This window comes from Theobroma umbraticum, unplaced genomic scaffold (assembly GCF_002168275.2).
Source record: "Theobroma umbraticum cultivar Fairchild unplaced genomic scaffold, ASM216827v3 scaffold_4.1, whole genome shotgun sequence".
In the NCBI taxonomy this organism is placed as follows: Eukaryota; Viridiplantae; Streptophyta; class Magnoliopsida; order Malvales; family Malvaceae; genus Theobroma; species Theobroma umbraticum.
Window position 1 is genome coordinate 5,813,748 of NW_018397258.1, and position 18,409 is coordinate 5,832,156.

Here is an 18,409-nt window from a genome sequence, read left to right on the forward strand (position 1 = left end):
CGCTTGACCACTCTGTACTGTCATCAGACATTACCTACCAACCTGTGCTGTGATACTGCAAACCATACTAGCTTGTACTATCTTATGTTCTTCATGCAAAATTAATACTGGCTTTCATTTCTATTTAGCAACTAAAACAAAATTCCATAATGACATTTGTCTACAATTATTCACTAAACCTCATTTAAGCTAGTTTTCGTAGTTTTATCCAGACAGGTTCGGTTCCATCTAGTTTTTTCTGCAAAGACCTGTCTGCACGGATAAAACAAAGCCAGGAAGCTTTGATAGCTGATTAGTCAGATGCTTAAAGAGTGAAGTAATGTTAGTGGATGAATAAACTGCAGCAAGATGGTATAAGAAATCCGATCATCTGTACTTAAAATCATAAAGCTTCCAATCAAGCGATGGTTTAGCTGTGTATCAACAGAGAGGTATACAAAGAAGTTACATTACGTTCCATATTCTTATTAACTACTGTGTGCTTACCACCCTGATACTGAACTTTGTAAGTAAGTCTTTCCAAAATAAATGTGTTTCCATCTAATCTCAACTCATTTTTCTTGACACCTTTGAAACAAGCTTCATTGTTTGTTTGTCTGCCATAGCAAGCTGAGCTATTCCTCAGGCTCAACAGGTTCATTAACTGCTAGGGATTTAATGCCCCAGAAAGAACAATGAGACTCACTCAACTATTGGGTGCTAAGAACACCAAAATCAGTTTGAGAAAATATACTGGTTCATTTGACCAAGGTGGTTTAGTTTGTTTCTCTGCTTCATCTGCTTAGTTTCCCCTAACTGGGCATTCTTTTCTCTCAAGGAGAGTTGAAGAATCTCAGTTAAAATATACCAATACGTAGATACTCCTATGTTCATATATTACACACGTATAAGTTATCAACAACTAAAGTAAGACAGCTCCAGGCCAAAAAAAGATCAGGATATTTGGAGGTAAAGCTTTGTCTGAAGGAAGCACTTTGCAGCCTCCCCTCAATCCGCCCACCCACTTTAACTTGCCTTCGGTGGGTTGCAACTGCCAATCGCATCATGGGTGTCATAGTCACCATCTTCAGGATTATATTCTCTCTTCGCTTTACAGGAATGGCCAAGCTGGACCAATGGACTAAACATTTCAATTACTAGTAGTATATAATACACGAAAAAGCTTGATAGTTGACAGCAGAGGCCATTAATTTACTAGAAATATTGGCATGGGAACACCATACTTCCTTCTTTGGGCCCAAAAGGGCTTGCATAAATATCTATGTTGCAACTCTCGGGTCTTGACTGATATTGTAGTCCATTTTTAACCTTTTTTTTTTTGCTTAATTAGCTTAATGATTGTTACTCTTTTAATTAATTATCTTTGATTATCCTACAATCCAAGTGTTATTTCAGTAAATCATGTCTTTAAGCAAAGATTATTGGACCAATGATCATCACATACCCAAAATTTAGAAGGTCCAATAACTCTCGTATGTATAAATAATTTTTTTTTATAAAGTTTTCTTGCATGAAGTAAATAAATTTCTGCTAGTATAAATTGCCACTCAAATTTTCTTATATTCCTCAGGCCATAAAAAAAAAAAGAGAGAGAAATTGAATGAGTTGCTCCAGGGGAAAATAACTAACAGTAACGGCCACCTCCGTTTTCTCTATTTGTTGGTGACCGACCTAATTATACGAGAATCCAATTACAAAATGCCACGTGTAGGTATAGGTTAATTTAGTCATTCCAGCAGGTCATTGATTTGACGTGGCAAACAAAGAATGTATGCATGAGGAGTTCTATTCTACTGTCTCCACAGGATAATCGAGCCTGTAAAAAGTAGTAGTTGCAGTAGTATAAATTTGGCTCTGGATTAGATCGACCGTTTTATCTACTTCTATTTTTGGCATCCTTATCATAGAGATTTTCGGAAAAGAATTCTTTTTTTTTTTTAGGAAAAAAAAAAGAAAAGGGAAAGAAAAGAAGGGAAAAAAAATATTGTTTTTAACTATCAAGGAAAGAACGAAAACTTCTCGCTTTTTTTTTGGTTCAAACACCTACACTGTGGCTACAAAAAGCCTTTTGCTTAATTCGACTCTCTCTTACTGATCTTCCGTCAATGGCTTCTTGATCAGGTATTTTCCTTATTTCCTCTCTCGATCTTTTTTTTTTGTCTGATCTTTTATCATTTTCGATGATTTTCCTTGATTCTCTAGACGAAAAAGAAAACTAAAAGAAAGAGAAAACGGCGATATTTGTTGTGATTTCGGTTCTATGAATTGATAAAACGAGAAAACAAACTAGAGAAAAAGAAAAAGAGGAATGGATAATACCTGAATTCATCTCCATTAGGTTTCAATGGCATTTCTTTTCAGATTCTTTTTCCCCGTTTGTCAATTCGATAATATTTAATAGGAATTTTGCTGTTTCATGTTAATTTTCTTCTCCAATTAGAATATAGCAGAATATCTGAGATCTTTTTTTTTTTAATTTTATTTTGGTCATAAGTTCGGTTCTTGAGGTTGAGTTCTGCATTTGGTTAAAGGAACATTGGTTGAGAGCTGTTGACCGGAACCTTATCAGTTATCAGATCATATGAAGTGCTCACTCGGTCGGCGAGGTTCTTAGGCAGTTGATTTACATGCACTCTTACCGAATAATTTTTTCGAAGGATTAGTTGAGGTTAGTTTAATATAATGCAATTGAATTAGATTATGCATTTCTTTCATGAGTGTGAAAACAATCTCACAAAAAGTAACAAGAAGTTCTCCAGTTTTTTGCTTTCTTGGTGATATGATTGAAAATATATAGTAATCCTTTGTGCTTCTGCCTGGTTTAACTGGAATAGGCCATTGTGTTGATTATGCAAGAAAAATTTTTAAGAATGTGAAGATTTACGGTTGAGTTTTAGATATGGGGAATTCTTGTGCAGGTGAGTGAGGGAAGACTGAATTCTGGGACTAAAACTGTTCATTTGCTATCACATTCGACCTGCAAGCTGGGAAACAGTGAACTAAGACTACTATGGCTGAGGGGGAGAAGCTTATAGAGCTTAAATTCCGCATTTATGATGGAACGGATATAGCACACAGTACTTATGCATCATCTATGACTGTTTCAACTCTTAAGCAAAAGATTGCTGCTGAGTGGCCCCAAGGTTATCCATCTACCCTTCAGTTTACATGTTTTCCTGCTCGTAACTTACTCCTTACTGAATTATGAAATTGAATTAAACATCATTGGTGCTCAGTTTGATTGTGGTTGTTTATGTTTTTCATATCTTTTATTTAATCAATTTTGAGCTAAGCATCGCTTGAGGGGCATGTGCTCGATACTTTTGTCTTTTGGTCTTTGCTTTGAGTTTCTTTTCTACAATGTTTGTTAACCCTGTCATTGATAAGTATCATTTTAGTAATGAGCATTGCCTATATGGTATGCTAAAACAATTTTTTGTATTGGTTTGTACTCATTTGAATGACATTGGTATATACACACTTTTAATGTGTGCAAGCAGAACAGGCTTCAATTTTCATTTTGATGATCTCGTTCAGCTTGGAGAAAAGGGCTGTTGTTGGCCACTGTATATGAACTCATATACATATACTGCATGTTTATGAATGTTCAATACGAAGGAATTTGAATTTAAATATTCTTGGATGATGCTTCTTTCCTACAACGTGTCTGAGTTAATGGAGTCTTTATGTATTTTCAGACAAAACAGTCACACCAAAGTCAATAAATGATTTGAAACTTATACATGCTGGTAAAGTTCTGGAAAACAACAAAACGCTCGCTGATTCCAAGATAATGTTTGGTGATCTTCCCGTTGGTGTTATTACCATGCACGTAGTAGTGCAGCCTGCTATAGCAAAAAATAAGACAGGTTTGTCAAGTTCTCTTTCTTGAAAAAACTTCTTTGCAAGAATGTACTTTATGAAATCTTCTTGGGATTTAATTTTTCTGAGAATTAACAGGTCTTTATTTTCTTCATTGCATTCACAATTTGCATGTAGATCCTTTCTGAATTCACGGTACATAAATCTATCTAGGAAACCCTCCCACCCTTTTCCTGCTACATATTTCTCGGGAAAAGGAAATAAAATGAAATTATTCTGTGGTTGTCATTTACTTAAGTAAGGCAGGCATATGAAGCAGTCCTTTAAATAAACCTTATAAAGTAGCTGTGAGGCTAGCAGAAAAGCAAGATATTTAAGTAGTCCAAGTTTTGTTATGTTGCCTATTTCAGTAACAAGCCTCCAAGGCCTATTTGCCTTTTTCTGTTTTCTCGTGTACATGTTGTCATTTTTTTTCCTAAAGGGGGGTGGGGATTTAAGGGATGCTTGCTATGAAGTATTTTTCAGAAATAAACAGATGATGTTGCATTAATGATCTTAATCTTTGAGTTGCTTTGTACATAATTATCAGTACATGCTACTGAAAAGGAAAAGCATGTAAATAATTCCTGGTTATGTCTAACCTTGTCATCCCTGGAAAGAACACTAGATGGGTCATCAATGGACTTTCGTATAACCATGTTGGAGACTATTCATTTTAATTAATTTTTTGTGCCATTAGCAAATGATAATAGTAAGAAACATCGTTGTGTCTCTATGTTATATTCTTCACTTAATATTTCGATGCTGATCTGATTACGTAAGTTTCTTATGCAGAGCAAGTTATTTGACAATTGAAACTCATAGTTGATTTTTTCTTTTGTTTTTCACCACTAGCATTATTATGAAAAAGTAGAGTTGATTTAGCTTAGGGTTTCAAGCATTTATACCTGTTTAAAAATTGTTCACATATGATCAAACCTCAAGATTCCTTATTTATTAAGGTGTTGTCCCAAAATGTTAGTATATAGTCTGTAAAGAACACTCAATGGAGTTTCTTTTACTGAATAAAGATATGAATGAGTTCTTTCCTATGTCTCCCTTATTGTTGGAGTACAGTGCAGTATTTCAAGGTTTTATTTCAGTTTGGATTCTGGCAACCAGCATAAATCATACCAACTCTTTCATCTGTAGCTATGGTCTGATGGTCTAAGCTTGTCCAGTGTCTCATTTTCCCATCTGTCTTGGTGCACTGCAGAAAAGAGCCAGGAGGAGATGCAAAAGCTGAATTCATGCGGGTGTGTTATTCTTTGATAAATAAACATTCACTGTAGTTATACTTTGTATTAGTCTGATTTTGCTTTTGAAATGGTGTTCATCTGTATACTGGCTGCGTTCTGACTCTGACTACTCAAGTATCATTGTTCTTTTTGTAACCATCCTCTCTTACCGGTAAAATTAGGATACTTGGAGACACATTTTGTATAAGCTATGATTGTACAGATGAATCAATGCAATTCAGAGAGAGAGATGATAACAATGAAGTTTGCAGCAAAATACCTTTTGACATTGATTCATCCAAATCTAAGTGTTCCAGTGTTGAGTGTCATGTTAATATTTGTAATGGATTCCATCTCGCTTTTGCAACAATAGGAGAAGGAAAGCATTTCATGTGCTGAAATTAATACGATGTCTTAAGAGGATTACATGCACATGTTGACACAATCTGCGCACAACCCAACTCCATAACAGAAAAAAACAAAGAAAGAAAGAAATCGAAGTTTAGATCCCTTTTAGCTGTTAGGCCATAAACAAGAAAGTAAATATCATATTCCAGTTCCTTGGTTACTGCAAATAGCTTATGGGACATTTTATTTTCAAATGATGCAACATATTGTGCAGAAATTTGGTGTCATACATCTTCACTAGACTACATAAAAAATGTGTCTGAATTGCCAAATTTTAGTTTTTCGCCGAGGAAGGAGACAGCAAATGATCAATTAACTGCTTTATGTAAATCAATGCCTGAAAAAGAAACTTGTGCTACTTTTGCAGATTAACTTCTTCTGATACGAAGAGATGGTGTTGCAAACAAATAGAGAAGATGTGTAGGGAGTGACAAGAGAAAGACTAAAGAATTAAACGCTGTGTTAGATGGCAGAGTAAGACGGAGAAATTTGGACGGATAATGCGTAAAGAATAGGTATGTGGCAGAGTGAAGTGGAGAACCAGGTAAAGAAAGTATAGAGGATAAGTAAGTAGCAAAATAAAGTTGAGAATAGGATGAAGAAAATACTAGGAAGAAAAGAATTTGAGAGAGTGAAAGAAATTTTATTATGTCAAAATGAATTATTAAAATTTCTTATACAGGGTAAGAAGAATTAGGTACTCCAGAATAATTCTTAATACATATAATAAACAAAAATATTCAAAAGAGTTTTAATGTTAAAATGAATAATAATTATTAAAAAAATTTTAATTTACACGAGTTATGGTTACTAAAATATCATATTGTGGTTATAGAAGTCGTGACTTTTCTAACAAATGGCCATTAATATTATACGGAAACTTATTTTTGTGAAAAAATATAAGAGGAAGAAGCACATGTCTCTTAAAAAAATTAAGAGAAAAATCCCTCAATTAATTTTTGAAATTTGTCATTTATTTTATATTACTTTTATCATTTTTTGTGTGATATAGCTTTTTTTTTAGTTTTTTATTATTTTTTAAATAATATTATATTTTTAATAATTTTTTTAAAAGAATAATACTTAGGATTTTTTAACACATTGACATTTTTTTATTCAAAGCTTGGGTAATTCATACTACTTAGGACTCAGGAAAAATAAAAAATAAAAATTTAAATAACCAAATAAGCCCTTAAACTATGTTAAAAATATAAATTTAACTTTTATTTTTATATTACGTTTAAATAAGTTTTTAAATTTTTATTTTAAGTTAAATAAATCTCCTCTTTCAAATCGTTGTCTAAATTTTGTTAGTTAACAATATATGTGTAATTTGCATTTTGATGGTATTACTGTCACATGACAGATAATATGTTATTAAATGTTATTGATTAGAATTTATGTGTTAAAGATTTTAAAAAAAAACCTAATTACCTTCTTCTTAATATGCTGAACAAATGAGTTTAAGATAAAAATGAAAATAAATTGAATCCAAAATAATTTAAGGTTTTCACCTTTCAGACTTCTCGAATTTACATGCTTTTCAATTATTGTTAGCTGCTGTCTGGTAACTAATGAGTATATAAAATATGAAGATGAAGAGAAAAAGCCGTATCAAAGGACAAGATTGTATTGCTACTGGAAATCAAGGTCTGATGCTTTGAGAGATTGCATTTGCCAATGGCTAAATATTGTTAAGCTTACTATGAAAAGAGAACCGTCCAAAGCCAGTGTTAACAATGTTTTTGTTTCCGATGCTTAGTTTTTTGATTGTAAGCATATCCAAAACCAAGTGTCTTAGTGATTTTGTTTGTTGTGGGAATGATAAAAGAAGTTTTAAGTTTGATTTTTATCTGTTGAGTGCTGCAAAGTGTAGCCATGGCTGCCATGATGATAATAAGATATACAAAAGTTTCAAAAAAGAGTTTTGATTCTATTGATGTTTTTGTAATAAATCATAATAAAAATTCTTTTATTAGTTAATTTTATCATGTACCTGGATTCAAATCTTTAAAATTAATTGGTTAGTTCATATTGAGATCAAACTAACTCAGCTTTTATTACTTTTTTCAAAATTTATAATTTATTTTGTTATTTGAGATTAAACCTAAATAAGATGAATTATTTTGTTAAATACAAAAGGTTTGTCTTTTGTGATTATGGACAAAAAGAATTAGTTTTTTTTCAAGTAAAATACTTAAATTCTTTAAATTTTAATCTTTCATCAAATATATAATTCTAACAATTAATCAACTGTTAATATTTTCATTAATTTGATGATATATTCGTATTTAAAAAAAAATTTACTTTTTACTAATTTAAAAAATTATTATTATATAAATTATATTTTTTGATTTTGATTTTTTTTTGGCAAAAAAATATCTTTTAAACCGAAAAGATGCTCCCAAGGCTCCCCTCTCTTAGGATGGTTGGCCGACGAATGGGAGTATACTGACTGGCCAAATTGTTTGAAATTTTTTTTTTAATTTTTTTATATTTTTTATTAACAATATTTATATTTTTGAGTTACTAATTCGTGTAAAATTTTGGTTAAAATTTAATAAAATTAAAATATTTATTTATTTATTTTTGTTATAAACCTTTAATCAATCATTTTATATATATGTTTAAGTAAAATGATAAGTATATAAATTTTAATCAATAAATTTTAATACGACCTCATCTATTATGTAATAGTAATAGCATCAAAATATCATGTGAATTTATCTTGTAAAAGTATCATGTGTATAACTGATTAATAAAAGTTAATAGATGATCAGAAAAAAAATTATTTAATTTAAAATAAAAGTTTAAGGACTTGAATATAATAAAATGATAACTACTGAATTGACTTTTGCTGGGACTTAATGGAGAATTTAACATAATAAAAGAAAGGTAGAAAATCCCGTTATTTTCGTGTTATTCTTTTTGTTCTTTCTTTCTTCCCCTGACCAATGGCGGGAGGCTCTGTATCTGCACCTCAGAGAAGCAAAGATTTCGGAAAACTCGAACATGGGTATCTTCTGATTTCTTTGTTTCTTTTGTGTTCTCTTTCGGTTTCCAGTCATTATATGCTTTTGATTTTGTTTTCTTTAGATGCGAGCACTATAAGCGACGATGCAAAATCCGTGCTCCTTGCTGTAATCAGATCTTCCCATGCCGCCATTGCCACAACGAGGCCGCAGTACTTCTTCCTTTCTGTCGTCCATGTCTTTTTTTATTCTTTTTGCTTGTTAATTTCTTTATTATCCCTGTAAATGGACGTATTTGAATGCCTGTCCCGATTATCTAAATTTTCTAATCTGATGTTTTATTTTCCCTTCAATTTTATTTATTTTATAAATTTAGAACTCAGTTAGCAACCCAAAAGATCATCACGACCTTGTCAGGCAGGATGTCAAGCAAGTATGTTTTATTTGACGCTTACTTTTCTGTAAGAGTAACTTTTTTTTTTTCTTCTGATAAAAATTTGTTTATAACGGGATGGAATTGATGCGTCAGGTTATTTGTTCAATTTGCAATACCGAACAGGAGGTATGCCCTGCTGGTTTTTATTCCGTAATAACTCTAAGTCTCAACTCTCAAGGCACATCTGTTTTCATTGTTTCAGGTTGCTCAAGTTTGTTGTAATTGTGGGGTAAATATGGGAGAATATTTCTGCAACATTTGCAAATTCTACGATGATGATGTAAGATTTTGCACGATTTCTATTTAATTTTATGGTCTGGTATTTATAAGCATGCTGATTCTAAGTAATGATTGTTGCAGACCACGAAGGAACAGTTCCATTGCAATGATTGTGGAATTTGTAGGTCAGTTAGCATGTTGTGGGTTAAGTTATTTGCGCAGAATATATTTAGTTTTGGTTGTTTTTATAACTTGCTTGTGTGTTTTGCTGTCAACTGTTTTTCTGATCTAATCTGTGGTTTCCAGGGTGGGTGGTCGTGACAAGTACTTTCACTGTCAGAAATGTGGTATGCAGGCTTATTACCATGCTTGGTTCTTGATTTTTTCATTTTGAGAGGTGGCTTCTGTTATTTCAATTGTATGAGTTTGGAGTTATAGCATGTTTTTATGGGGCGCAAATGTTATTCCTGATATGCATTTTAAAGCAAAAGAGAGAAAAGATCAAGGAAAAATATTGCTGAATTACATATTAAAGTTTGACATTCATGGTGGATAAAACACACAGTCTTATGTCTATTGCAACAAATATGTTTTTGTTATTTGCTCATTTTAACCAAATATGGCTTCTTACTAATTTCTTTTATTTCATAGAAAACAATATCTAAGAAAGCAAAAAGAAAATATTAAAAATGCAAGTAGCAAAGCTGGTAAGAAAATGTAGCCTTAGAATCCTCCTCTTGGTATTGTTCATGCCACTTTTGTGGTAATTTTCCAGAGTGCAGCACAGTATGTGGTGAATAAGATCCTATTTTGATCCCTTCTGTATTTCTTTTGTTTATCTTTTTACTCTGTTGTTTACCTGGCTGTGTTCATCCAGGGTGTGTATTGAAGCTTGTTGCAATTCCATAATGTCTCCTAGGCCTGTCCATTATCACTATAAACATAGAGCTCAAAGAGACAACTTCTAAGACATCTGGTTTCTTCCAATAAGTTTTTGACTCCATTAGGTAGCTTGTCTTTGCAAGTTTATAGTGTCCCATGCTGGGTTACTTCAGACTCCTGAAGTTCGCTGAGTTTTAAATTTGAGCTGGATTGTCATGTAAAGCTCTATGAAAACTGCTTAATAGGGCACCCATCTGTTTACTTGTTACCCCTAATCTTTTTGCCTGTCTTTGATAGAAATTAATGTTAAAAGATGGCAAGCACCTCTAAGCATGAATTAGGGAGGGGGAGGGTGGAGGTGATGATATTAATTTGTTTGTGTTTGAATGGTAAGAATAGCAAATATGCATAGCAAATGCTTCATTGACCTGGTAGGATATATTCAAAGGGAATTTTGGTAATTCATAATTCCCTATCAATTCTGTTTTCTTGAATTCATTTGACTATCTAGGAAATTTCCCAATTCCCCAAACATCAAGTCCCTTGTATAAAGCAAGTCAACTGTTAGACTTAGGTATGTAAAATGCAAAGTTGCTGATGTGTGTCTTACCATTCTTCATTAAAGTGCCCTTATTAGCATTAGTGCAGTCTTAAAAATTATCTAATTCCATTTAGTTGTTTTTCATTTATTCCATTTTCCTTTATGATATTATTGTTGGCACAGGTTCTTGCTATATGGTGGATCTGCGTGACAATCACTTATGTGTGGAGAACTCCATGAAGACTCACTGCCCCATCTGTTACGAGGTTTGAGCTTCAAGAGTTGACTATTTTATTCAGTATTCTTTGAAATTTCATAAGAACTTGTTGGTTTAAGACATTCTTGCTATGCTTGCAGTATCTTTTTGACTCAGTTAAAAGCACGAGGATTTTGAAGTGTGGACATACAATGCATTTGGACTGCTTTTCTCAGATGACTATGCAAAATCAGTAAATTCAGATTAATTTGCTAATTGTTTAGGTTTTTTTTTTTTTCTTTTTGAACGGTTTAACATTTAAGTATTGGTTTTGTTCATGAAACAGGTATCGATGTCCCATCTGCTGCAAGGCAGTGCTTGATATGACTGCTTTCTGGGAAGATCTGGATATGGATGTATAAACCTACTTCTTTTAACCATAGTATTGTGTACTAAATTTCTACTGACCTGAGTGATTTGTGTGTTAGTTGTACTCGTTCATCTGTTGGAATTTTACATGCCTTTTCCATGGGTTCAGTTTTGATTTCAGGGACATTTGATCTTTCTCAGAAGCCTATATTTTAAAAAAAAATTTGGTGTAGAAGCTGTTATGCACTACTTTCATAGTGTTCATAGTGTGCATTATAAGTTTGGTATGAGCAGTGGGCATAAGGTGGCCCAGTCATTCTGACAGGTTAAATTTTACTGATCTGAATTGGCTGGAGCTGGAGCTTGAAAAACAGCACTTTAAGTCTCTTGAGTGTGTGTGCACCTGCACGCATGTCCTGAAGTTTGAACTTGCTATAAATTCTTCAATTGAGCTTAAGTAGTCTTCTTTGGGGCCTGGACAGTGCTGGTATAGTAATCAGAATTTTTTGCCTGCTTGTATCTGACTCTGGAAATTGAGACTATTAATCTTCTCTGGAATATTAACAAAATAGCTTCTGTATTCTAATTTGATTTTGATTCAAAAAACAACTGCTTTTGTGATTAAGTAATTATTTTCACTGTTTCTATGACTTTTTATATGCCATTAATTGGTGAGCTTGATCTTTGTTGACAGATTGATGCTACTTCAATGCCTGCAGAGTATCAGTTTGAGGTAGTAACTCATATCTTTAATTCTTTTTATTTTTTACTGAGCAAAAAAAGAATTCTAATTGTTGCATCAATTTAAATTGCATGTACTAACTTTCATAAATTTTTGGTCTCATTCAGAAGTTACATCTTGTAAGAGTGACTTCTATTGCCACTGGGAAGTATCCATCTGTTCCCTGAGGTTTGGGTAGAACAGAGATGTATTGCTATGTAAAACTTCCTTATTTGAAATAGCATGCATTCAGTTTTTCTTTTTCATGGATACTCCTTGCCAAATGAACGACAAAATGCCAATAAATGAACACATTAGGCAAATTCTTCATATTCACTTAAAAATTTAAACAATAATTGTGGGGACAATTTCAGCTGGCAAGTTTTTGTTAGTGCTCGTATTGCTGTTCCTAAGCAGCTGCTTTCATGGTTTCATGTGTTTAGAGTGAATTAACTAGTGCACTGCAATTATTTTCCCATCAAGTGACTTGGATATTAAGCCTCCATTGTTTCACATAATCTCTGAAAGGAATTTCTCTGGCATATATACGTAATGTTCTGCATTGTTGACCCTCTTCTTCATCATTCTTGTATTTTTTAACATAATTGTTAATCCAAGGATTTAGGTTGTAGTCAAAACGATAGATGCATGTATGTTTGCGCACTTAGTTGATGAGGTTGTCTTTTTACAGGTTTCAATCCTCTGCAATGATTGCAACAGTAAAAGCATGGTCCAATTTCATATTTTGGGTCTCAAGTGCAGAAGATGCAATTCTTATAACACCCGCAGGATTGCAAACCAAGCAATCATTTGTGATACACACTGAAAGTTTAATCAGTTGGCAATGCACATTTGACACTCTTGTATGCAAAATCTCTAACAAAACATCTCTGTTTTAGTTCTTACATCTGTTTTCATTGTTCATTTGGACTTCTATTGAGATTTTCACAAGCTGTTTAAGGTTGATGTGAAACACGTCCTTCATGTGGACGGTAGTAATGCCCTTGAATTTTGGAACAAAACACAAGTTAGGCTTCTTGCATCATTTCCCTCAGAAAAGTCATTTGTTTTCATGCTGATTGTATATTGTTGATTCGGATATTTTTGTGAAGAGCCTCGGGGAAGTTGTAACTGTTTTCCCTCCGTGTCACTCTGTCCTCTAGGTCTTGTCCCTTTTGACAGTGACAAAGAAGAGTTGCAACTGTTGTTATCCTCGGCAGCTAATGCTTGTCATCTGGAACCTTGTGTTGTTCCACGCTGGGAAAACATTATACTCGTTGGTTGCTGCCACGAGTGTCACGTCTACTCTTAGTTTAGACGTTGGGCCCACTATTGAGTATGAATCACGAGTTGTGAAGTTCAATATTGATATTTTATCAAACTTTCTAGCTCACATTGTGTTAGTAATACGACTGATCAACCAAGTTTAGCGACATGTATTTGAAAGTGATATGGCGACGAACTTTCTAGGCTGAGCCCACTCTCAAGCCAAGTTCCTGAACCATGGCCCGGAAGGACTGAACATGAGAGATGTCCCTTGGACAGATCTCTTTCACCTTTCTGTCCGGACTATGTGTTCATGAAATTTCCGCTCTCGTTTGCCTTGCCTCGTGATCAATCGTGAATTTCGTTTTGTCTCAAAGTAAGCATGAACCATTCAATTCAATTTTCGCAAATGGTCAGCATCCTCTTACGTTTTACATTTGTTTCCTTTTCGATTCTATTAGTATTCATATTCCCTTGCCTCACCATTCAACCTGGATTTTCCAAAGACAAGAGGGTTGTCAGTCATCGACCCACTTGCTGGGGCCGCAAATAGGACACAAAAGGACAAGCTTTGTTGAGAGATTGTTGAACATTGGTTTAAAAAAACAGGGGAAGACCATTTTAGATTTCATCTAAAAATTTCTAAAATTTATTTCCGTACCGTTTTATTTATTCTGCTAGAGACAAAAGTGATCATCTGAGCATGAATGAAAATACATGGCGAAAGTGGCTCGCGAGGAGGACCCGGTGACTAACCCATACTCGTGCTTTCCGGTCTACCCTTCCCAGTGCCCGACCCATACTTGTTTGTGTCTTGTCTTGTCAAGTATTTTGTCTTTTGGATATCTTTAACTAAGAAAAAAGAAAAGGCGACAAGTACACAGCGATCATAAAGGTTAAAACGATCACTTTCTCCAATTGAAGAGGAGCACGAAAAAAAATCAGCCAACTCATTTAAGACTTGGATAGCAAGAAAGAAACGATAAGATTTCTCTCTCTCTCCATCATTTCTTAAGCAAAGCAGCCAAACTTAGCGCCATTTCAATGCTATATTATTCTCTGACTGCTTAGCAAATTCCTCCATTACCTAAATCCCAATCAAACAAACACCAAAAGCCGGCAGAAGAAACCAAACCCAAGCCAACAGCCACACATGACTGATCAGAAAAATACTAACCAAAAACAGAGGAGACTCTGTGATCATTGTAACCAATCCAAAGCTCTTTTATATTGCAGAGCTGACTCGGCCAAGCTATGTTTTTCATGCGACAGGGAAGTTCATTCAGCCAACCAACTATTCACCAGGCACCTTCGGTCACAGCTCTGTGACGCCTGTGACAAATCCTCTGCTTCCATCTTTTGCGAAACAGAGCAATCTGTTTTTTGCTCAAATTGTGACTGGGAAAGCCACAAGTGTTCCTCATCTTCGTTGCATAATAGGAGGCCCATAGAAGGGTTTTCTGGGTGTCCATCTGTGAGCGAATTGGTTAATAGTTTTGGGATTGAGGATTTGGGTAGCAAAACTCTGTTTTTGAGTGAAGAGAAAGTTGGCTGTGGAGATGGTGGTGAAGATGATGGGTTGTTGGATTTGTTAAGTTGGGAAACTCCTGAGTTTTCTAGCCTTGATGATTTGATTGTTTCGAGTGATTTTGGACATGGGTTTAAGCCCACTGATGTTCCTCCTCTGCGTAAGGTAAGTACCAAGTTGATTCTTTCAGTCTTCTGTATTTCTTTTTCTTCTTTGTATGGTACTTTTCTTAAGTAGTGCATATGTGTTGTTTGGTTAGAAAAAAGAAGAGTAAAGCTCGTTTAAAGGTTGGCATTTTTATGAGTTCTATGCTGTTAAGAACTCAAATAGTTACTTGAAGATTCGCTGAAGTTTGGAATTTTGGGGATTCAACTTCTTTTCTATTCAAATTAAAGAGGCAAATATTAAACTTCTTTTTTATTCCGAAAATGATGTTAGTGAGAGGGCTGTGAAAGTTTCTGTTACTTTTAAGGTTGATTTTTTTTTTGTGCAGCTGATTTATTAGGGCGATTAAACCTTGCATGTCCAAGTTAAATTTAGGTTGGTTCCGGGATTTTTTTTGTTTTGGCTATTCCACCTTATTTTGGTTATGGCTGTTTAGAAATAATATTAAAAAAAAAAATCGAATGATTGTTTACCACTAACTGCAAATTTCTTAGCTTTCGCTATACTTGTTTTCCGGTTGAATGTGGCTGCCTGGTGTTATATACTTGCTGATATTGTCTATTAACTATTGTGACTATATGACATGGTTCAGTCTACTGTCTTTGACTCAGAACCGTAATGCTTCTTGTGGACGACATAAGGAGGAGATGCTTCTTCAGCTTCGTGAACTGGCAAAGTCAGAACCCAACCTCAGCACTGATTTTGAAACCATTACTGGGTTCCTGCCACTTTTACCTAATACTTATAATTTGCAGCCAGGAAATGTGCATAAAAGTTGCAAAAATGATAAAGACCCAATTCCATTTCCTGCTTTTGAGGTACATATATTTTCTTTTCTTCACACATCACAAAGATATTTTTTTGTGCTTCCTTGATTGTAATTTTCTCTTGATATGTAAGTTTTCTATGTCTACGTGTTGATGTATGGACATGCAAGTAGAACATTGAGTTTTTTCTTTTGTCGATGAATGTGCAACAGTTTTGCATCTAGATTTTAGAAACAATGGATCTGAAGCTTGACGATGCAAATAAGCTATGGAGAAAGTGATTTTTTTTTTTTAATTGTGAGAGCAATACTGTGAACAAATTTCATTTTAAATTGTCTTCATTCTTACGGATGCAAAGGCTGCTATTTTATCATGACTGAGATATCATTAATGATTGGTTGTCTTCCCTTGAATGTGGGAAAAGGGGGAAGAAGAAGATAGGGCTGCTAGAAACTATTGATGTAATTAGACTGTTTTAGACATCCAGCAAGTTAATTTCTTTCACCGGTCAGGAAAGAAAGTGGCAAAACTTCTTTAGAAAAGAAGGAAAATTTTAACAGAACCCTTCATAACATGATAAGTGTAGGCTACTTGACATTAACTGTGTTTAGGGATATGTCTGATGTGCAGCACACTTAGAGTCTTGTCCCTTTGGCCTGTGTTGTCACTTAGGAGAGATTAAGTTGACAATTAGGTCAGCAAAGAGGAATCTTGTTGTTTGTTCTGTCTTTTGTGGCCCAAAAAGCCGAACTTATGGTTGCTTGAGTTAATGAAATTTTCTGTGAAAATCAATCATATATTCAGGTATCATAAGTCTGATGCAGCTTACATGTGGATGACACTAACATGTGATGAATTACACCATTCAGTCTGCCTTGAGTATGTCTTCCATAGACTTGTCCAATAGTAAGAGAGCATCTTTAAATATGAACTCTTGCTTTCTTGATTAACTCATTTGTCAAAATTGGAGGGGTAATCTCTTTTGTCCTGTACCCTGGAGTAGGTGATAGTTAGGTTGCAGGTGTTTTTTGTCTTTGTTTTGGCGGTGTACAGGGGTTTTTATATTGGCAATTGTATAGGCCATTAAGGCTTTTTTTGAAGGATTTTGTGTCGGTATACCCCTTTCCTTTTGTATGGGGCATAACCCTGCAAAATCAGTGTAAAGACGTGAACAATTGTTCCCTTTTGATGAATGCAAATGAAATTTCAAAAAAAAAAAAATCTCTTTTCCCTTCATGCAGTTAAGTGCACCACAGTGCTTCAGTGATAATGTCGAGATGGCCAATCAAGTATTTCTACCTTTTTCACAATTTAGAGGCTACACTGAGGAAAGTGCTGTTGTTCCTAATGAACATCTAGATACTAGTAGGACTACACATGTGAATGATAGTCTTGAAGACCAACTACAACATCAAATTGCTGCTGGAACTACATCAGCGCTTCCAAAGATTGCTGTCCATGAGTTAAATAGCCAAGAGAGAGACTCTGCAATTTCACGCTACAAGGAGAAAAGGAAAACAAGAAGGTATTGCTCCACTCTTTGTTCCATACTACAACCTCATTAATCTGTTCAATGGTTTCTTGAAGGAAATGAAAGTTAAAATGTAAAAACATGATAAATAATTGATTCATTTACTTTTGGTTGCAATGGTTGGCTGGAGCCCACGCATGTAGAAACTACGTTGGTGAACTGTCAACTAACCTTAATACATTAATTTGGATTGTTGAGAATTTGACATCAAAATGATTTCAAATTAGTGGTAGGACTTATTTGATATTTCCATTTTTTCTGTTGGGGGGACAGAATTTGGTAAAAGAAGTTGTGTGTTGTATCCTCTGTGTTTGGAAACTGCTTTTGATTCACCCTAGCTTGCAAATTCCTAACTATTAAAGCTCAAGCTTTTCTTTGACATGGTTTTAGAGCTTGTGTAATCTAGTTGTCCTAAGTTCAATAAGCTTAGCCTTTTAGGTCAAGTGGTTCTTTGACGGTCTGGATGGTTAACACATCATCAATTTAGTGAAAACTGTGAGGGCTTGTATGTAAGCCTCCAATATATCTTCTTTAATATGGCATGTTAAATCACCCCATGCCATTAAGGCATCTACTTGCAGTCAGTCATGACATTATGGTCAAGCTTTCCTCTCAAATCTTCATCTATAGTTTTCTGCCTCTTCTGCATTTCTTAAGCAAACGCTGCATGTGGAATGTGACAGATATGATAAGCACATCAGGTATGAATCAAGAAAGGTACGAGCTGAAAGCAGGACAAGAATTAGGGGGCGTTTTGCAAAGGTGGAGCATTGAGATACTGGTAAAGAACTGTGAGACTGGAATCGCTATAACTTGGGTCATTTTTGAAACTAGAAAATAGTTTCCTTCTGTCTAGTCTTTTCTCCTAGAAGCTAAAGCTTTGGATATACTACGTTCCTTACTTGTAAAATATGAATTTTGTAAATTGCCTTTAGCATTTATACCCATTATAATGAATTGTAAGACCTGTATATGATGCCTGAAGCATTAGATATCATTGCTGCACATCAGGCAGGTTATTAGTTATCCTTACTTTTGTATTAGAAAATCTCCTTCCTTGTTGTGTAGAATGGGGTGAGATCCTCATCTGTCACCATTTTGGGACTTGTAAGTTGATAGTTTGTGCAGAAAATAAAAGAAAAGCATATGACCTATGCAATTTTTGGAAGTTTTGGACAGAAATCAGGGCAATAATTAGTATTTTGGGCTAGGATTGAGTACTGAAATGCTGGTTCGTGGCCACAGCAGGTGAAGTTATGTTTTCCTTATTTTCCTTCTAACCCTTCTTTCTGCATTAATTATAGTGTCA

At 34.4% G+C, this 18,409-nt stretch overlaps 3 protein-coding genes across 9 annotated transcripts; all 3 read left to right on the forward strand.

Annotated features, from left to right (window-relative positions):
• The first annotated feature begins 1,901 nt into the window (after positions 1-1,901).
• LOC110414410 (membrane-anchored ubiquitin-fold protein 3-like) lies at positions 1,902-7,359 on the forward strand. Of its 7 annotated transcripts, none has more exons than XM_089783242.1 (6): positions 1,902-2,121; positions 2,495-2,668; positions 2,898-3,143; positions 3,699-3,869; positions 5,078-5,117; positions 5,875-7,359. In XM_089783242.1, exons 3-6 carry the CDS (start codon positions 3,011-3,013, stop codon positions 5,936-5,938), a joined length of 408 nt encoding a protein of 135 aa, XP_089639368.1. In that variant the 5' UTR covers positions 1,902-2,121; positions 2,495-2,668; positions 2,898-3,010; the 3' UTR covers positions 5,939-7,359. The 7 variants fall into 7 exon arrangements, with proteins under 7 accessions (XP_089639368.1, XP_089639369.1, XP_021281260.1 ...); XM_021425585.2 differs by having other exon boundaries at positions 1,904-2,121; positions 2,919-3,143; positions 5,043-5,117; XM_089783240.1 differs by having other exon boundaries at positions 1,904-2,121; positions 2,919-3,143.
• Positions 7,360-8,330: 971 nt separating this feature from the next.
• LOC110414060 (zinc finger (C3HC4-type RING finger) family protein) lies at positions 8,331-12,916 on the forward strand. Its single transcript, XM_021425122.2, has 12 exons — positions 8,331-8,523; positions 8,604-8,691; positions 8,856-8,912; positions 9,009-9,041; positions 9,118-9,195; positions 9,276-9,319; positions 9,441-9,481; positions 10,741-10,823; positions 10,915-11,006; positions 11,100-11,169; positions 11,817-11,855; positions 12,535-12,916. Exons 1-12 carry the CDS (start codon positions 8,462-8,464, stop codon positions 12,667-12,669), a joined length of 822 nt encoding a protein of 273 aa, XP_021280797.1. The 5' UTR covers positions 8,331-8,461; the 3' UTR covers positions 12,670-12,916.
• A 1,156-nt stretch (positions 12,917-14,072) lies between these two features.
• Positions 14,073-18,268, forward strand: LOC110414068 (B-box type zinc finger protein with CCT domain-containing protein). The gene is made up of 4 exons (XM_021425132.2): positions 14,073-14,802; positions 15,414-15,620; positions 16,811-17,094; positions 17,784-18,268. The coding sequence occupies exons 1-4, from the start codon at positions 14,263-14,265 to the stop codon at positions 17,872-17,874; spliced, it is 1,122 nt and encodes a 373-aa protein (XP_021280807.1). The 5' UTR covers positions 14,073-14,262; the 3' UTR covers positions 17,875-18,268.
• The last annotated feature ends 141 nt before the right edge of the window (positions 18,269-18,409 follow it).